The following is a 20,602-nucleotide window of genomic DNA, read 5'->3' on the forward strand; positions in this document are numbered from 1 at the left end:
ATCTACGAGCTGCCAGAGGTTTGTTGCAAGTGCTTCGAACAAGGAACAAGTCGTAGGCGTATAAAATCCCCGACAAGAGCAAACTCTGCAGTAAGATACGAATACGATACGAATTGCAACTCGGCACCAAAATGCCTGATTTGCACGGCGAACAAGGAGGAGGTCGAACCAACCGCCGATAATGCAGGTTACACAGCTAAACCACAGCACTGTGAAGCCGCACAGCATTTGCTATGGCAGTGAATCTCGGAGTCAAGTACAGACATCGCCCTGCATTACTATCGGACCCGTACCGCATCCCTCTTGATAACGAGAACTGGGTAGCGGATAAGGCCAAACTAGTGACAATCTGCCGGTCGCACGAGGGCTTCGCAATAGCGAAGACCAACGAGGTGTACTACTGCAATTGTTATGCTCCCTCAGATGGCCGATAGACCAGTTCTCGTCTATGCTGGATTCGCAATCAAGCGCACTAGTGGGATAGAGACCCGTGGTCATCGGTGGAGACTTCAAAGCCTGGGAGATTGAGTGCGGTAGCCGCTTGACTGACGCAAGAAGCTGGGTACTACTCGAAGCTGGGTACTACTCGAAGCTATGGCTACACTGAACGTGGATTTCGCGAACGCAGGCGACCAAAAAAAACCTACAGTAGTACACGCTATGTCTAAACCAACAGATTAAAAAAATTGAATGTACATCGGGTTTCTTTCCATAAAACATCAGTATTCAAGCTATATTTTCATTTGCAGAAGGTTTCAAAATATTCTATCGGGGAAATTTTGATTTTTCCATGTTTTTGATCGTTTTTCATACAAATTTGCTTGAAATTCTCATTTTCGGTCAATTTCTTTCCCATACATGGGGTCCGAGGGCGTTTTAGTGGGACTTCGGAAACATTTCAGGAAGTTTCAGAGCATTTTCTACGGATTTCAGAGGCGTTAAGGGTCTCAGATGCGTTACATGGAGTCAAAAGGGATTTAGGGAGATTTCGGAGGCAATTTAAGAAGTTTCAGAGGATTTTCAGCAGGTTTCAGAGGCGTTTTCGGAGGCGCAACAAAGTCGTAATCAAGAACTAATGCAACACAGAACACGATGTTGCGTTGAATATAATTTTAATACTTCTTCTTCTTCTTTATGTCTCGACGTTCCCACTGGAACTTGGCCTGCCTCTCTTCAACTTAGTGTTCTTTGAGCCCACCGTTATTAATTGAAGGGCTTTCTTTGACTACCACTGCATGAATTTGTTTATTGTGAGGCAAGGACAATGATACACTATGCCCAGGGAATCGAGAAAGTTTTCCCGACCGGAATGGGAATCGAACCCGTCGTCTCCGGATTGGTGATCCATAGCCGTAACCACTAGACTGGAGTGATGAATTTCGCTTTTGGCTTTGTGATTCTTGTTCCTTCCACATTTGGTCTTTTAATTTTTTATCTCTAAACATATTCCATGATTCTTTAAATGCCCTGGAATCATTTTTTTCTCTATTTTTTCATAGATCTTTTATTCATTTTAAATTTTGTTTGTTTTTCTCTTAACAGACGACATCTGGCGCACGGATCTAGACTTTATGGTGACCCACAATGATCGACTAGTAGTGCTGTCCTTTATGACATCATCCTACCCAAACACGACATCTAAGCCTCTGGCGAACGGTAGTGGTAACAAACCCTTCCCTAATGGAGACTTTGAGCGCAACGATATGGTGGAAAAGTTCTCTGCCTATGAGGACGATGACGAAGGAGGAGAACATGACTCTGATGAAGAAGATGATCCATTCCGTACTCACGAATCCCTACAGGAAATGCCAAAGAGCAACGAACACGCATCTATTTCCATCTCGACCATGGAGAACTTCAATGTGTTCGATAACCCTACGACGATACACACTTTTCCTCCGGTGCGAAATTTACTGACGACCACAACAGCTCCCAGTACTACAAGTACAGTCATCTACACGACTACTCTTCCACCAACGACAACGAGGCAGACAGCTTTAAAGAAGCATGACCGAAATAAAAACCATGGTCACAACCGGAAGCACTCCAACAAATCTCACAGTGGTAAGAAGGACAAGGTGCATCCGCAGAATCATCATCACCTGGATGATGTAGACACCAGACTAGAGTTGCAACCTCAAAAAGAGTTCGACTTTGACGAGTTCGGTGAGCATGAAATCGATACTTTGTTTGAGGTAAACCAAAGCCGAAAGACTCAACCGAATGGAAAGAAGACTGCTTCAGCCACTACAGTGGCCACAACCAGTGGAACCGCGTCCACCACTGCAACCAAACCGTCCCCAAAAAGCAGTACGAAGAAGACACCCACCAAGGACAGCAATACACATATCATTAAGCCGGTGAAATTGCCGGAGAACATCATCCCCTCCACACCGGTGACGACCAATTCAAAGATCATTGAAATCAAACCCAGCACAACGGGTGCGACTTCCCGGAGTACGCCGAAGAAGATCAAACGGTTCACCTCGGACAACTACAGCAGTGAGAGTTTGGAAAGCTTGGAGAACATCCCAAGCGTCGATGAGGACGAGTTCATCATCAAGGATGAAAACGGAATGGCCATAAGGCCGGCCTTCCTGATTGGGACCGTTCCGGGCAATGTAACCACGAAGCCCATCGAGTTGACGGGATTCCCTGGCTTCCTGCAGGTGTTCTTCGGAGTTGATCAACAGTTTAACGCGAAACGCTGGACGTCGACTCCTAGTTTGGAATTCGTGAACTTAGCGATTGCCCTAATGGCATGGGCCGTTCGCTACCCATCCGTATTCTGGCACACATCGAAGACGTTCGCATTCGTGTTCAGCTTGCAGATGATCGCGAATGGGATAGATATTTTGTTGAGTTTCGCTGGAGCGAGTGTGCTGTATAAGCTCCAAACGCTCGGGCAGGGTCTACCCGTGCAAGCCCCGCCATTGATCCTGAATGGCACGGTTACGATAGCTCTGACGATCTTGGCAGTTATTCTGACGATTGCCTCGTCGATGGTACTGTACTTGTACGGCCATGGCAAGCTGGCCGTTAAGATACGTGATCGGCGACTGATCACGGCAAAGCAGAGTACAGATGTTTGGGCCTACTTCGCTCACTGTTCGTCGTTGTGCTTCGTGTTAGCCCTCGCGGTGGTGAAAGCCCCCTTGCTGCACGATCTCAGTGCGGCCTATCGGGGAAGCCTGGATGGGGCGGTGCTGGCTGCAGGTGAGTTCCGGTTAGGTGTAGGTAAGAGATGCATTGTATGTTGACATTTCACTTTCTTTAACAGCTCTTGGATCCGTCGTACATCTGTTCCTGTGGATAGTTCTATGGCTAGGGTTAACGGCCAAACGACGGTGGAACTTCAAGCTACCACCACTGGAACTCTCTGGGGCACGTAACGGGGCTTCGCAACCGCTGCTTCGAGGAGGAGCTGGTGGATCGCTGTTAAGGACATCCAGCGGCAAGGGATCCTCGGTTGACGGCACCGGAGCAACCAGCAGCGAAGAGGAAACCATTTACTGGCCCAAGATAGCGCCGAATTCGCCCAAGCTGAAAGTAACCTTCAACGAAGTTACCAGTACGTCTCCCGAACTCGCCAATGGCGACCATGACGGCAAGCGGTAAAACAGCCAATCAAAGTTGTTCCAAAGCGTTCCGTGTGTGTTTGCTGTGCAACCTACGTTGTATTTATAGCTTGATTTTATATTTTGATTACAATTTTGCGTTGATTGCCTGTTTTTGGTTTGTTAGTAATTAAGCTTGAGTCTCTCTGCGCAATAAGAAGCATGGACCAAAGTTAGCAGGGCTGACTTTGCCTCCGAAGTGGTGATCCGCTGAGCTTTCCTAAGTGTGTTAATTTTGCATGCACCTCAAATCATGTCCTTGTATGAGTCTAACCCCGCGGTCCCATTGTTACCCCACAGCCATCCGTCCAGCGGAACCACGATACGTTTGTCCAGTGTTACGGGGGAAACTGATGACGGCGACTACGCCACACTAAGAGGGCCCTCCGGTGATCTGCTGCATTTGAGTGAATTCGCAGACCATCCACCACCTCCTGAGGATCTGCTTATGCCCACCAATGCAGTCAACGATCACGCAGATGACACATCTGAAGAGGGCAAACTGCTTGCCTGTGTTCGCGATGACAGTGTAACATACGCTTCTACCCGAGACTTGGAGCCACCCATAACCCGTACTATGTCTCGCGAAGCCTTTATACGATCTCCGGAACAGTTGAGTAGTCCTCTGGCACCGGTTTCCGTCACCGTACATAATCATGAAAATGTGGTAAGTATCGATCGGTAGCATAATTCAATGGACTTGCTTTCATGAAGTTCTTTCTACATCTAGGCTCCTGGTTCAACGCCACGCTGTTTGCGCCGTGCTGACTCCGGCATGCCCAACGAAGCATTAACACCCCGATCCGACACTACGTCGACCGAGAGTTCTACATCGCCCCCGGACTGTAGAGATGCTCCTTCCGAAACCTCCAGTGGTGTGCACTCCGGTGAAGAACGCGATGAGGTGGTCATCCGACCTCGATCCGGTCCCTACAAGTCCATCATCAAGCCGCCTCCTCCGGCGATCCAGGAGGAACCGTTCGGTAGGTCAACGAACATGAAAATGTCCAGCTTCAACAAGGACGGATCGAGTGCCACCCTTCCCCTTACGCGAGGCTCCGTGGAGACGCATCGAGAGTATCCACAGTGTAGCACCATGCCTCTGCCAGCCGGTTACCATCAACAACCGCACCATTACCACTCGCAGTCTTCGTTTACTTCGCCAAGTTCTTCCTCACGGCAACAGCTGCAGCATACGACGCTACCCAACGGCGTCCGCTATCAGTCCAATCAGTTCCTCAAACGGATGCCGTACATCAAAACGGCTGAGTCTCCCTACGGGCATCTGGGTCTGGGCAGCGGTCACCATACCTTCTCCAAACTTCTCCATGATCCCCTCGGAGTGCCGAACACTTCACCGCCTACGCATTCCCAATCCAGTCACAGCACCTTTGCCACAGTGGTGGCCACCATCCCCGAGGACCGGGACTCGGCCAACTACTCGATGATCTCCGACCAGGACCGGGAAATGTACATAAACGCCGGACAAATACAGATGCAGAACTAGGTCAGCGCTAGCGATGGCGATAGATAAGACAAAAGAATACTTCATAGCACGGTAAGCCAGTCATTGTAATTACGAGCCATACATTCATGCGTTCTGAGCAAGTAAGTGTAGAAAAAATACCATTCAATGCGCCTTCTTTCTAATTCTAATTTAGTTTCTACGATGATGGAGGTCTGTCTAGTTTTAAACATCGTGAAGGGTGGGGAAAAGTCGCACAATTACTTTAAGGATACCCGAGGCGTCGTCAGATATTTAGTTCAATTCTTTGGGTTTGTACATTAGATCCGAGCTTTATTGGTCAGCGATGATCTCGATTGTAAATACTATTTTAGTTTGCGAGATATCCACAGTATTATCGTAACTACATAATGTCGCGCTTGCAGAAAGAGTCAATACGAGGAGTCGTGTATTCAGTGTTGAATACTCGAAAGTTGGAGTAAAATATATGTATCATACAAATACGCGAACTTTGCAATATTAACACACACATACATATTCAAACGCATTAAGCAGGAGGAAAGTAATGTCGATATTATGCAGCTTTAACTAGGCTTTCACACACACACTGGAGAAAAAGAACATGTTTTTTGAATGGTGCAACTAGTAGATACGTCAACCCTATTCACCCCCATTGCTATTATTTCTGTAGAAACTTCCAAACTAATTGACGAAGGAAACTCTTGAAAAATCATCAAACGATCATCGATCAAATCTGACTATACATGTCAATGGTTGCTCCTCCGTGATTGATCTGAGCTTACACTGAGATCCAAATGAATAAGGGCTGGGACACTCCACTTATTCTCAAAGTGTAATTTTAGGCAACTCTTATATTTTTGATCAATAACGGCGCCGGCCACGTCCTTATAGTCAGTTGGAAAGAGAAAGGAATGTTAAAGTGTGCTGCTTGTTGCTACTAAAGACCGAGAGCACCTCTGCATTCCCACAACCAGCACGGACTGGGGTATTTGTTAGATGGAAAGGATGGGAGATCTGGGAGTCGCCGTTGGGTCGGTGATGCGATCCATGAATATTTATAGTGTTCGTAAGGTGATAGATTGTGTGGTGATTAAAAACTGGACTCGAAAAAAATGAGACACTTAAAGTAATGTATAACTTTTGATTGCGTTTGCAAAAATAGCTGATTTTTTATCCAGGAATAGCATGTTATGTGTAGTTAATGCCCTAAAAATTTCATCAAAATCGGTTCAGTACTTTTTTTTAACAATTCAAACAAAAAAAACGGGGTTTTCAAATTTTGGGCACTTTTTAACATTTTAAAATCAGTGTGCATTATTTTGACTGTAGTATTGCCAACACTGTCCCGATTTTGTTTTTAAACTTTGACAGTGTAAAATCGTTGTGTTAATTTGTTCTCAGTGAAGATTTCAGCCATTTTGATTGAACATTTTAAAAGTTAGAGCAGTTTGAATGTCACTATACCAAAAACCACATCTGCTTATTGTGACATAGTGCTACATATATGGCTATAACTTTTTAACAATACATCTACATATATACTTTTTGTACAGAAAAAATTTCATTGAAATCGGTTTAGTATTTTTGGCTCTACAGTTTTAGGTAAAAAATGTGATATTTTTTAAAGTGTTTGTTTGGCCCAAGATTCTCAAATGGTAAGTCTCTTGTTTCGACGATATCTTCGCCAACACTTAACCGATGTTGATGAAATTTTCATGGTATTAGCTACACATAATGTACTATTCCTGTGCACGCAATCAAAAGTTATACATTATTCTTTATGTCTCATTTTTTTCGAGTCCAGTCTTTACTATGAAGGACAAGCGGCACAGTTCGCTTTGGTTGCATAACTTGTAGGCGTTACATACACTGTGCTGTGGAAGTTGGAAGGAAGGAAAACGAATTTTTGCAATTCTTTTCTGGTTCTAGCGATGGCTATGAACATATGAATATACATGAGTTGTATATGTAGAGAAAGAGAGAAAGAGAGAAAGTGGATAGAAAGTTACAAAGTAGGATGAAAGGGACGGACCAGGGATTTAACCCATCACCTTCTTCATACGAATCAGAAGTGGTAGCCACTAGACCACCAAGCCCGTCAATTGACGAGGGAAACTCTTGAAAAATGGCGAGAAATTGCATAACAAAAACCAGTTAAATTTTCTGGAGAAATTCATACAAACAATGCTAGACACTTCCGAAGTAATTATTGGAGGAATTTCTGAGTCAGATACTAGATATTTCTTACGAAACTTCCGAAGCAATTTCTTAATAAATTTACAAAACAATTCCAAAAAAATGACCAAAGGAAATCGAAATTTCTGAATAAGTTGCCGGATTTTGAAGAAAATTTTGACGGATTCCGTAGAGAATTTTCGAAAGAATAACTTAAGATTGCAGAAAGAGTTTCTGAAGAATTGTCTAGAACAAATTCTAAAGAAATTTTCGTAGCAAATTCAGAAGAAATTTTTGTTCTGAAGGATTCTTTGATGTAAGATTCTTTCAGGAATTTACCCGACTAGATGGGAAAAATAAAATTATTACTGGTTGTGTTATTTTGTTACAATGATTTTTCTAACAACGGTTGTTATAAAACATGCACCGTTGGTAGCTAAAATAACAAAAATTCTAACAAAACTCGTTCCAGTTAAAATAAAATTATAACAAGTTGAGATATAATCATAACAAGATTATAACAATTTTTTTAGACTAAACATGTGAAAAAAAATAAAATAATAACAAATTCTGTTATATATTTTAGAACAAATTTGTTACAATTTTTGTTATAAATCTCTTGACTCGAGTGGCCAAAATATCAAAAATTATCAATCTGTTTTACGACAACACAAAAAATCTTATAAATTCTGAAATAATTTTGTTCCAAAAAATATAACAAAGATTGCAATAAACGTGTTATGAAATTATATAAGAGGCAAATATATTATTATCATTATTATTAATATTTATTAAAGACACTTTACCACTTATGTGGCATTCGTGTCTGAAATATATTATAATGCATAATATATAATATAACAAATATTGTTATATACCTGTTTAAATAAATTAATTTAAATAGTTTTGAAGAAACTGTCTAAGAAATTTCTTAGAAAACTGCCTAAGATATTTCTGAAGACATTTACAGATCAATTCCTTAAACATGATCGGAGAAATTCCGTTGCCTGAGAAATTCCTGAAGAGAATTCTGATGGGTGCCTTAGAGGATTTCCAAAAAAAGAAACCATGAAAATTTCAGTAGGAATTTCTAAGAAAATTCCTAAAACAATTTCTAAAATAAAATCCAAGAAAAGAAATTAATGAAAAAAATAAAAAAAATCTGAATGATTCGTTGATGCAATAATTGTAAGATTCTTTTAGGAATTTATCCAGCAATATGTAGAGAAATTGTTAATGGAACTTACGGAGGAATCTCTGAAAACCGGTAGGAGAAATTCCTTTAGAAACTGCTAGTGATAATTCGTAATAGAAGTGCCGAATTACTGAATTTATGTGAAAAAAAAATCGGGAGTTTGTGGAGAAATTGTCTATTCGCCATAATTTCTGAACAAATTGGCTGAAAAACTCTTGAAGTGATCACCAGAAGCATTTCTAAGGAAATTATAGAAGGAAATCTAAGAAACCTAAAGAATTTCCTAAGTCGTCTGAATTTTAAGACAAACCCCTGCACAAGTTTCGGAAAAATAAAAAAAAATGTATTTTTGAGAAATTTTCAAAGGCATTCATGAAGAAATGTTTGGAGAAATTTCTGAATCACTTCCAAAGATTTTTTTTACAGTATACCTATGTATTTTTGAAAAAAAAAATCCGGAGAAATTACTAAAGTAATTTCCGAGGAATTTCAGAAAAAAATTCTGTTAAATTTTCTGGTGGAATTCCTAAAAAAATTCCGGACGAATTTCTGAAGCAACTGTTAGAGGAATTCCTGAGACAAATGCCGAAGAAATTTCTTGAGAAAATACTAAAGCAAAGTCTAATGACATTTACAGCATAATTCTTGAAAAAATGATCGCAGGAAAACCTTAAGAAACTTGAAATTCCTGAATTCCTTAGGGGATTTTCGAAGGAACCCATATAAATTGCAGAAGGGATGTCTGAGAAAATTCCAAAAACAATTTCTAGAGAATTTTTAAAAGCGAATCCGGAAGAAATTAAAAAATAGGTCTAATGAAATGCTGAACGATTCGTTGATATGATAAATGTAAGATTCTATTAGCATCGAGCAATACGTAAAGAAATTCTTGAAAGAATTCACGGGGGAATTCCTGAAGGAACTGTCGCTGGAATTCCTTTAGAAACTGCCAGTTCAATTCGTAGTGGAAGTACCGAATTTCTGAGGAGCATGTCGAAGGAGTTTGTGAAGAAATGTCTGAACATTTTCCGCAAGAATTCCTGAACAATTTGGCTGAAAAACTCTTGAAGAAACCACCAGAAGCATTTCTGAAGAAATTACAGGAAAAAATTAAAAAAAATAGAGAACTTTTGAAGAAACTGTCTGAAATCCCGGTGGAAACCTGGAAAAGTTGCGACAGAATTCCAAATCAAATTGCAAATTTCTATGAAATTCCATGAGAAATTCATTAAAAAATATTTAGAGGAATTTCTAAAGGATTTCCAAAGAATTTCCAAGAGTTTACTTAAATTCCAGATAAAATACTGAAGTAATTTCCAAAAGATTTCCCAAATGGATTACCAGAGGAATTTCTAAAGAAATTTCAGCAAAAACTACTAAAGAAACTGACGAGGCAAACTCTGAAATAAGCCGAGAAATTTCTAAATTTCTTTCCCAATAAATTTTCTGGGAGAATTCCAAAATAAATTGCCAGAAGAACTTCCGAAGTAATTATTGAAGGAATGTCGGAGATAATTGCCGAAGAAATTTATGAAGCCCTTTACAGAACAATTCCTAAAAAAATGATAGGAGTAATTCCTCAAGAGAATCGAAATTTGCTTAAGGATTTCCAAAAGAAAATTGCAGAAGGAACTATTTTCAAAGAAATTTTCAAAGTGAATCCGAGAGAAAATGTTTAATTAAAACTCAAACAATTTCTGAAGGATTCGTTGATGCTTTTGGGAATCAATCTAGCAATGTGAAGAGGAATTCCTTGAAGAATTTACAGAGGAATTCCCGAAGAAACCGTAGAAGGAATTCCATTATCAATTACCAATCAGGTTCATTTAAGTGCCGAATTTCGTATTTTTTTTAGGAAATGTCGGGGGAGTTCGTAAAGGAATTGTCTGAAGAGTTTCGCCAAGACTTCCTGAAAAAATCGGCTGAAAAACTCTTGAAAAAATCACCAGAAGCATTTCTAAAGAAATAACAGGTGGAAAAAATAAGAATTTTGAAAGAAACTGTCTGAATTTCCCTGAAAAAGCTGCGGGAGATTTCTAAAAAAATGAAATTTTCCAGTACTTTTTGAGGAATTCATGAAGAAATGTTTGGAGGAATTCCTAAAGGACCTATAAAGTATTTCCAAGAGTTTGCCAGACTAATTTTCGACATTTTGATTTGTCTTTATTACAGAAACTTTCAGCCCAACCTCCGACAAAAAAAATCCGGAGAAAATGCAAAAATAATTTCCAAAAGAATTCCCCAAATGAATTGCCAGAGAGATTTCTAAAGAAATTTCCGCAAAAACTACTAAAGAAAGAGTTTAGGAAAACTCTTAACCTTCCTTTCGCATCACGTTGGGAGATGCTCGCTGACGTAGTGTACGGTGTGGGTCAAAAATGACTTTAATGCCAAAGAAGGGTTAAAAATTCCGAGAAATTTCCTGTTAAATTTACTGGACCTAAGGAAATAGACAGGCAAATTTGTGAAGTAATTACTGGAGTAATTCCTGAGACAATTGCCGAAGCATTTCTGAAAAAAATACAGGACGACATTTCAAAAAAAAATTTTTTTTCAAGAAACTGTATGAATTCCCGAAAAAACCCTGGAAAATATAATTGCAATTTTTCAGATTTTTTTTTCAAGGAATTAATGAAGAAATGTTTGTAGGGATTTCTAAAGCATTTCGAAAGATTTCCAAGAGTTTGCTTGAGAAACTTCCGACAAAAAACCGAAGAAAAAAGTAATTTCCAAAGGAAATCCCAAATGAATAGCCAGAGGAGTTTCTAAAGGAATTTTCGTCGAAACTTCTACAGAAGTTACAGAAGGAAACTATACAAACAAAATGCCGATACATTTTCAAAAGAAATTGCCGAAAAATTCCTTGTTAAATTTGCTGGGAATGAGATTTTCAAATAAACTTCTACAGTGATTGTTGGAGGAATTTCTGAGACAATGGCCAAGAAATTTCTTAAAAAACTGTCAGAGCATTTTCTAAGAACATTTACAGAACAACTCTTAAAAAATTTCCGTAGGAATTCTTCAAGGGAAATTTCTGAATAAATTGTCTTGAGAATTCCTGAGGAAAATTTCTACAAATTCCATTGGTGATTTTCGTAAGAAAACCTTAAAAAAGCAAAAGGAATTTCTAAAAAAAATTACAATTTCCAAAAAAAAAATAACTTGAAAATTTACCAGGAGAGTTCCTGAGAAAGTTGTCGATCAATAAAATTTCTTGAGTGACAGATAAAACTCTGAAAAAAGTGCTGGGAAATTTCAAAACAAACTGCAAGAGAAATTTCAAAATAATTTGCTAAAGAAATTGCTAAAGAAAAATCTGAAGTAACTGTCAGAGAATATCTGAAAGAATTGACAGTGGCAAATTTTTATCAAATTTCTAGAAGAATTCCTAAAAAATAGTTCCAGGAATTGTTTTTCAATTTTGAAAAATTTATAAATTTTTCAATTTTATAAGAAAGCGGCTCGTACACTACGATTATTTCTTGTCGGAATTTTGAAATTTTATTTTGATATCTAAAATCAATTTCAGATTCAGATCTTTTGATATCACCTATCGACAGCAGTTGACCGCTTGACAGCTTCATCCAGTCCTAAATCCGACGAGAGGTGATTCAACAAATCGCTCCCATAAAAAATTCAAATTAATTTTCAAATAGGTTCCCAAGTAGCAAAATTCTTGAAAATTTGGATTTCGGTCCAGTTTTGCGTGCAGATTCAGAACATCGAAATACCTCAACATGGCTAAAGAAGGTAAATTCCTGGTGGAGTTTCCATGAAATTTATAAAAAAAAAATGGTGGAGATGTGTGGATTTGCTGAAGAAATTGCTGAAGGATTTTCTATCTAGAAGTTTTAAGAGATTTTTTCAAAAAAAAAACAATATGAAACAAATGCCGGGAAATTTCTACACCAATTTCAGGAGAAATACCTAAATAATTTGCTGGAGAAATTCCTAAATAAATTTTCGATTAATAATCCTGAAGGGGGGATCTTTGAAAGAATAACGGAGAAACTTTTAAATGAACTGCCAGAAGAATTCCGAGATATATAGTCGGAGGAATACTTTAACAACGTTGTCTGAGAAAAATTTGAAAAAAATCCTGAAGAAATTGGGAAATTTTTTAAATAATTGTCGGGGACAGCATCGCCAAGTGGATTTGCTGATGAATTTTCTAAAAGAAATATCGTGAACAAATTCGTAGGCGAATTTTCTGGGAGAATTCCTTATGGTATTCCTCAAAGAATTTCTAAAAGAATTACCGAAGAAAGCTGTTAGGAAAACTGGAGCAACTTCTGAAAAAATATTAAAGCAACAACCATAAAAAAATGCGGAATAGTACTTGGAAAAAAATCACGAATAAAATCTGTCTGTCTGTCTAAGGATTTTTGAAAAAAAAAATGCGTAGATAGTTATGAAATAAAATGCCCCAGCTCTCTCAAAGGGAGAGACGAACCAGCCAAGGGCTAAAAGTCTCTCAAATAAAGATAAATCAATCAATCAATCAATCTCTCAAAGAAATGCCTAATTCGTAAAAAATTGTCTATAGTTTAAATACATGTTTATAAAAAAAAAATAGAAAAAAACTGAATTGCTAATTGCATGTTAACGAAGAAATTCAGGCTGAACATTTCTATAGGTCCTAAGTGCAGGTGAGAGGCTCTCTTTAAGTCCCCTCTCTTTCGATTGTAACGTGCTAGTATTTATAAATTTGATTTAACTTTATACGTCGGAAGGTAGATTGAACAATCCTTTTAACGAACTACACATCACAAATTGTCGAAATATCCACTGTGACATCGTAATAATGTAAAGAGAATCTGAACAAAGAGAGCCTCTCTTTTTCAGATTGGACCTTTAGATATGTTTGTCGCCAATTCCTCAACGAATTTTTGATAGAATTCTACAAGAATTTTCAGAGGATATTTTCCAAAATAAAAATCCAGAAGATTTGTTAAGGAAATGTCCGGGGGAGTTCCTAAAAGAACTTTCGTAGAGTTCCAAAAAATGCCAGAGAATTCTTGAAAAGAATGGCCATGAGAAATTCCTACCTGTGTTGTGTTAAAGAAATGTTTAGTTTTTGACGAATTCCTTGTTTGACTTTCCTGCAACCCCAAATTTGTATCGATATCTTTGAAGTGATCATGAAAATCATGTAGTTAGGAGAAATTTTCATTAAAAAAAAATCTTAAAATGTTTTAAAACAAACTTTTAAATTGTTTTCTTTTTTTAATGTGTAGAAGCGTGGAGCAAGTTTCTGCTAGAATAGAAAGGTTTCGTTGAGAAGGTTCTAGGAAGGAATTTGAGATGAATGCCCAGCGATGTAATCGAAATGTTTTCAAAAACCTTTTGAAACATTTAGAGGAATTCCTTCCAAAATCGTTATGGTATTTTAACAAATTTTCATGTTTTAGGTTTTTCTTCAGGTTTTGATTATTTTTTCACTATAGTCGCTTAACCTAACTATCGCATTTAGATAGATACTTTTCCAAAAATTTTGTTAGAATTTCCCACAGAAGGACGGACTCTGTTGTATCATGGAATTTAATTATCGCAAAAATGACCTCAAGAATTTTTAAATAAGATCATCTTCATATTGTACAATATATTTTATACAATCTGTTATGTCAGATTTTCACGAAATTTTCTTTCTTAAAAATTACATTACAAATGCATCCAATAATTTCAAATTTTAACAACTTCTATCCTACAAATGTTAAGTGTTTCCTCAGCTTTTCAAAATCCAGCTAAATAGTTGCACCATTCAACGACTGAATAAATGTATTAGGAATGATCTGAAATCATCACGATGAAGTGTTTCGTAGAGCAGCACACAACTTGAAAAAAGCATATCCGTTCAGCAAGCGAATCATATCTATATCCAAAGCATATATTAACAAGAAAAGAGAAAGATATCAGAATGCAAAATTTAGAGAACAGTATGTACATCCATCATGAAAAAAACAAATCTCATATTTTCTCGTATATTTAACGAATCCACATCTCTGAAACTGAAAACAGAAAACCAAGTGCGAAAAGTAATATGAAACCGACCACAGAGGAACACAGTAAAACAGGAAACGTAGAGTATTTTCCCGCGAGCGGAACGCAATAGCAAATCCAGCAATTGGGAACTGACCGTGAGGAACCCAAATTCCCTCGAAAAACCAATCTCTAGCAGCAAAAAAGTATATCGTAAACCACAGGACAATACTGACATGAGACAGAATTTTTTACACCATTAGATCCTAATGTTATACAACCGAAGCGAAGCAAAAGCAAGATCACGACGGCACCATCTATTGGTAACGACTCGAACTGAACATCCAACTCAAAATGGCCGCCACTTGTGGCGACCAAATACCATGCACACTCTCAATCCGAATCGTGGCTGCGTCTATAGCGAATGGGAAAGAATGTGAGTTCGTGTGTAGTTAAAATTTACATCGTTTGTGACAAAAGTTATACAACAGCTGAAATTATGATCGTTACGCTATACAACTGTGGGTCAAAGTGTGTGTATCCCCCGCAATGAAAGAGCGGAGCGACGATTATAGAAATAGTTATTATCAGTCAGACAAGCTTCAACCTATATACACTCTATAGCATGCTGTCAGCTTTGTTTCCTATTATTAGTGGACCGTATTCGTAGGGGTGATCGAACCGACGAAAAACGTGTAAAACCAGTTTAATGTGTATAAAAGTGATTGACTACCGCAAACCGTATGCTGTAAGATAAACGGATTATAAACGGAAAAAAGTATTATATTATTAAAACCATAGCTGGTATCATTCAGCAATGAACTCAATCGATGCTATTCTAAATTATTTATCGGTTTAAAAATAATTGGAAATAAACGGATTTTAGTTGAAAACAAACACCCTTATTGACGCTTCTGTTTTGTTCTGTCCCGAATTTAGTCCATCACCTAGGTATTAAAAATGACATTTTGATGGTTATAACTCACGTTATAACTACTATCGCGAAAAATATGGCCCCTTTCCATGCTTTTTTCTGGATACTGTTAGTTTTTTTTTGTTCTAATAAGACGAGACAGTACCGCCAAGACTGAATAGTGTTAAACAAAAGTGTTGATGAATCGTGGAACCCATTTTGTTGAGAGCAGCCTCATCCAAGTAGATTTTGAATAAGTAAATCGAGCTTAGTTCATTTAATCCAATATTTCTGTTAAACCACATCGGAATTTACCACAGAGCTGAAGCATTAAAAACCGCAGCGCCTCTCAAACCAAAGCTTCGAACAGCTTTTGCGAAATATTACAACTGTGAAGAACACTACTAAACCAAATTACTAAGCAACTATTTAGAACTACCTATACACAACGGAAATCGGAAATGTATTACTATATGAACTATATAAATACCAGGCTAAATGTAAAAAAATGAACTATTTAATATAAGCTGCACGAGTCAAATCGACACCGCGGAGAGGTACCCAATATATTCCATGGTTTTTGCGCTCCCCCAACCGACAGAAAAAACGGTACTTAAACCGAATAAAAAGAACCACCGCTTTAATGTAGAGCTGTGTTGTGCAATATGTGAATTATGCCGAAATTTTCCCACCAGAAGCAACAATCCTCACCCCTGGATAGTACACCCGAAACCCTTACGCAGTTGTCCACATCATCCATCGTTGCTTTGACTAGTTTGATAAGATTCCCAGGAAAGCCATTTTCCTCCACGATGTTCCATAGCTTTGTGCAGTCGATACTGTCGTATGTCGCCTTGAAGTCGAAGAACAGGTGATGCGTTGGGACCTGGTATTCACGGCATTTTTGGAGGATTTGTCATACGGTAAAGATCTGATCCGTTGTCGACCGGCCGTCGATGAAGCCGGCTTGATAACTCCTTTCAAACTTATTCGTTTTATATGCCAGACGACGGAAGATGACCTAGGATATCGCTGTGAAGTTCTCACATTTCAAAAGTTCGCACTTTTTGTGAATGGGACAGGTTGCCCTTTCCTTCCATTCCTCCAGTAGCTGTTGGGTTTCCAAGACCCTGACTATCATCTGGTTTAGAAACGTAGCCAACTTTTCTGGGTCCATACTTATGAGTTAATCTACGATCCTTATCAGCTGCATTGTTGGTATTGAGTTGGTTAATGACATCCTTAACTTCCCTCAGCGTGGAAAATAGATCATTTCAGTCTTCTGCTTACATCAATATGGAAATTTCACTCAGTTTAGTCGTTTCTTCCATTCCCGAATGAAAAATACAGTAGAAAACCCGACCGTTGTATTGTAACAGTACTATTTAGACCCATATTTTTACAATAGACACCACTGTAAAAATAAAAATACAAAAACAATAAGATGTAATGTAGACACCATACCGTGAATTGTAAATAAGATTTTCACAATATATTATACAGGTTGCTAAGTATCGTAACAATATAAAAAACATTTTTCTCCATGAAAAACCATACATTTTAATGTTTTTGAATTGTTCAAAATACTGATACGTGGGTTTAAATATACCGTACATTGTTTGGTACATGAATGGTTTCAAACAATAAAATGTACCGTAAATAAATTGTTTCCAATTATAATTTCACTACTGGTTATACATTTAATCAAATGGTTTCGGAATGGTTCTCTTATGTTATGTTTTATTGTTTTACATTACATAAACCATAATATTATATTATATTATATTATATTATATTATATTATATTATATTATATTATATTATATTATATTATATTATATTATATTATATTATAATGTTATATTATCTTGTCATTTTCCTCCTGTTAATGGCATCTTAGGCTTACTAGATTTATTAGAATACGCTTTGGGAATTCTCCAGAGCGTTTTGGATAACCCTTCATATATACGTCTAAGTCTGAGCAGTCTCTGATTGCATAAGCAGTTGAAGCTTAGGCTCCCATGCCCCACCAGTTAGATAACCGGGTTTTGCAAACTAAGCATTATTTGTGGCAACACTTTGAGTGGCATGATGGAACTATGCCGAGCGCGCTAAGTATTATTAGACCACTAATGTAGTTGCATGAAGTGGGTGACGAGGTACATAAGTATCATTACAGCGTGCTTAACCGCAATATTGAGGCTCCAGTTTGACTAAAGCTTGAAATACACGGGGAAATACATAACAACTCATGAGAAAACTGTCTAGTTCGATTCAAGTATAAGTTAGGTTAAAAAGCGAACCCACAGACGAACCCTCGGACGAACCTATATTAGAAGTTCTTTCAGTGTTCAGTCCAGTCCATATGTTGAAGATGGCTTTACGTCAAAGATAAAATTCGTCAATCGTATTCCTCTCATCGCACTCTAGATACCTAGCCCGCCATTATCTCTTGGATCTGCAGTTCTTAAGACATCTGTGTCCTCGTAACCGCTGCGGCTATTCTTACAGCCACAACACCGACCGCAGAGAGGAAACTCTTTAAAGCCTCTCTGTGGTGGACTGCTGTGTACTGCAAATGCCATTGCTGCTGCCTTTTGGTGCGTCCGTTCGTATCCACAATCGTCTATCAACTGAATTGAATCCACGATGCGCCTTTTTGTATGTTCGCTTTTGTTGTTCATTCTAGCTTTCCACTGAGTCGGCCATTTAGAAGGCGCATATTTTTCGCTTCAATCATTCGCTTCTCTGTCTCTATTACTACAATCTGGTTTACTAATTATTCAAACATTTTATTGACTTTAAATTGATGTTTCAACTTATACACTTTTTTTCTTTCCTTTCCTTTGCATCAAAAAGTCACAAACATCAACAAAAGATAGCACGGAAAAAAATCTAAAACTGAATAAATAATTAAAAATTCACGGAAAAATAATATTTTGGAAAAGTGAATGGTTCATTCCCTCTCACCCCTACTCTCTAGTTTTCAATTTCGCATGTTTTTACGAGCATAACAACTCGCCAGTTTGCTTCAATAGGCTCCTAAAGTCCTATCGGGATTCTTGTTTTAAACCACAATATATGGTTCAAGAGTATATATTTACTCAATTTTTGACATTTTTATTAATATTTTATTTTTTATTTTTTTAGCCTTTTGTCTCGTCCCTACACTGTAAAAAATTATGTGATAATTTTAACTATTCCAAGATGCTCAATTTTACCATGCAAAAATATAGTAAGATGGACCATTATTTTAATGAGGACAACTATGTTTCTTTTAGAATTACCATGGTTTGACGACCAAACGCATAGTAATCTACACTATCGAACATAGTTAGCTTGAATACACATGTTGAGTTTGTTAGAACTATTATACGTTTTGATTCTACTATACCATGTTTAGTCACAGCAGATACCGTTGTTATGACTTGGTCATTGTGGTGCCCTGTAATAATCCATATAAGATATTTGGAATGTTATACGCGATAACACCTGCTAACTGATGACAGTTGAGTAGTTTACATTAAGCGTGCTGTTGACAGTCGAGTGAAGACAGCAGACTAGAGTGGTTTCGCAGCGCGGTGTCACGAACACTAATGCAAATCTACTGGTTGAAAATATGCCCATTTGATTTTGCTGGGAACAGCTGATCTTTGTTTACTATTTTCAACCAGTAACTCAAGTGGTGTTCGTGTAATGCAGCGTGTACGTACACGCAATACTACGAAAAGCAGAAACCACTAGGAGAGAAGGAGCATCGTGCGGGATCCGCTTGGAGGTCGTTTAGTGTCCGGCTGTCCGGGTTCGTTCCGGTGAGGTTCCCCAAACGGTTAATATACGGAATCCCACAGTGGCGACAAGGATTGGGACCGTGAAATGGTAAGAGGGTTGAGTATTGGTCGATAAAGAGAATCAGCTGAATCGCGGTGGAAAGCAGGTCGCAACAAGTCCTGTTCTGCAGGATCCTGGTGAATTGGTGGTTGCAGTTAGAAAGTGCAGCAGAGTCGAGAGCAGAGCGGTTTGGAAAAAAGGCAAATATACGTTGCACTTGGAGGGCGGATTCTGAAGCGGCTGGTGCGTAGCACATCGTTGCCCCTGGAGGGCGGAATAAAGTTTGGCTAGTGCATTGCACGGCGTTGCTCCCGGAGAGCGTTTGGAAAAGAATGGCTATAGCATTGCCCCCGGAGGGTGGAATAAAGATCAGGTGGTGCACTGCATGGCATTGCTCTCGGAGAGCGGTTGGGAAGGTGAGCTTATTGCCCCCGGAGGGCGGAATATATTGTGGCCCTGATTGTGGCTGATGCTCAGTACATCACTGCTCCCGGAGAGCGTATTCCATGCACGGTAAAAAATCTGCACTGTGATATAAACTGATTGGCACTTGAATTCGCACTACTGTTCAATCAGTTTGTTATCAATTACATATCATTTGACAAAGAACATACAATGCCTCTTCAATTTTAATGTAACTTCACATCAATTCGTTGTTGACAATGTTTTGATTTCAAAACTAAAATTTAAAAAAAAATGTGTACAGCCGCACCCAGATTCGATACCAGGACCTTTAGAGTCACGATCAACTATTTTACCACTACACTGCTTCACATCTGTTAGAGAGGTGCGAATCGAAGCGAAGCACGTTCTACCGCCTGTCATCTATATTTACTTTCATGCCCAAAACAGTCATTACCAAATCAACAACTTTTCACTTTGGATCGTATTGCTTTTTACAGTAGTGCAAATCGAAGGGATTTTCTGTTGATTTTTCTGGTGGGTTTGTTTTGGTCCTCAAATCAACACTGACAGCATTGCGATCTCAAAGGAAAAGCACTTCTGATCATGTTGATTACGACATTGAATAGCTAAGGGATTTTTCCCTTACATCTAGCGTGCAGAATTTTTACCGTGTGGGAAAGGGCTGCGTTGCAGTCATGGTGGCAACAACCAGCATAGTTGAAATGTTTAAGTAGGGGTCTTCAGGTAGATTAGTGAGTAATCCGATGGATTGCAAATTTGAAGCATTAAGATCGACAGATTGTGGAAACTTTGGAGTTGCTTAAAGTTTTGGACATTGTATCTGTTGTGGGTGAAATATTCATGCAGGTGGAAAGAGCCTAATTGATGATAACTATAGATAGTAGAGTAAACATCTGAGTGTCGCGGACTGACTCAATATGCTCTCTCAGCGGGAGCCAAACATTCGGAGCCAAACATTGAAGATAGAGGTTATGTTAAAC

General features: G+C 38.5%; 1 protein-coding gene across 1 annotated transcript in view; it reads left to right on the forward strand.

Annotated features, from left to right (window-relative positions):
- The window catches only part of LOC109424037 (protein tincar-like), a 580,636-nt gene extending 564,391 nt beyond the window's left edge, over positions 1–16,245 (forward strand). Inside the window, exons 9-12 of the mRNA XM_062843067.1 lie at positions 1,543–3,216; positions 3,281–3,614; positions 3,918–4,284; positions 4,348–16,245. Of these exons, the coding sequence (XP_062699051.1) occupies positions 1,543–3,216; positions 3,281–3,614; positions 3,918–4,284; positions 4,348–5,124 (3,152 nt within the window). The 3' untranslated portion in view covers positions 5,125–16,245. The remainder of the gene's footprint in view (positions 1–1,542; positions 3,217–3,280; positions 3,615–3,917; positions 4,285–4,347) is intronic.
- Positions 16,246–20,602: the final 4,357 nt, after the last annotated feature.

The sequence above is a fragment of the Aedes albopictus genome, chromosome 3, assembly GCF_035046485.1.
Source record: "Aedes albopictus strain Foshan chromosome 3, AalbF5, whole genome shotgun sequence".
NCBI classification, from domain to species: Eukaryota; Metazoa; Arthropoda; class Insecta; order Diptera; family Culicidae; genus Aedes; species Aedes albopictus.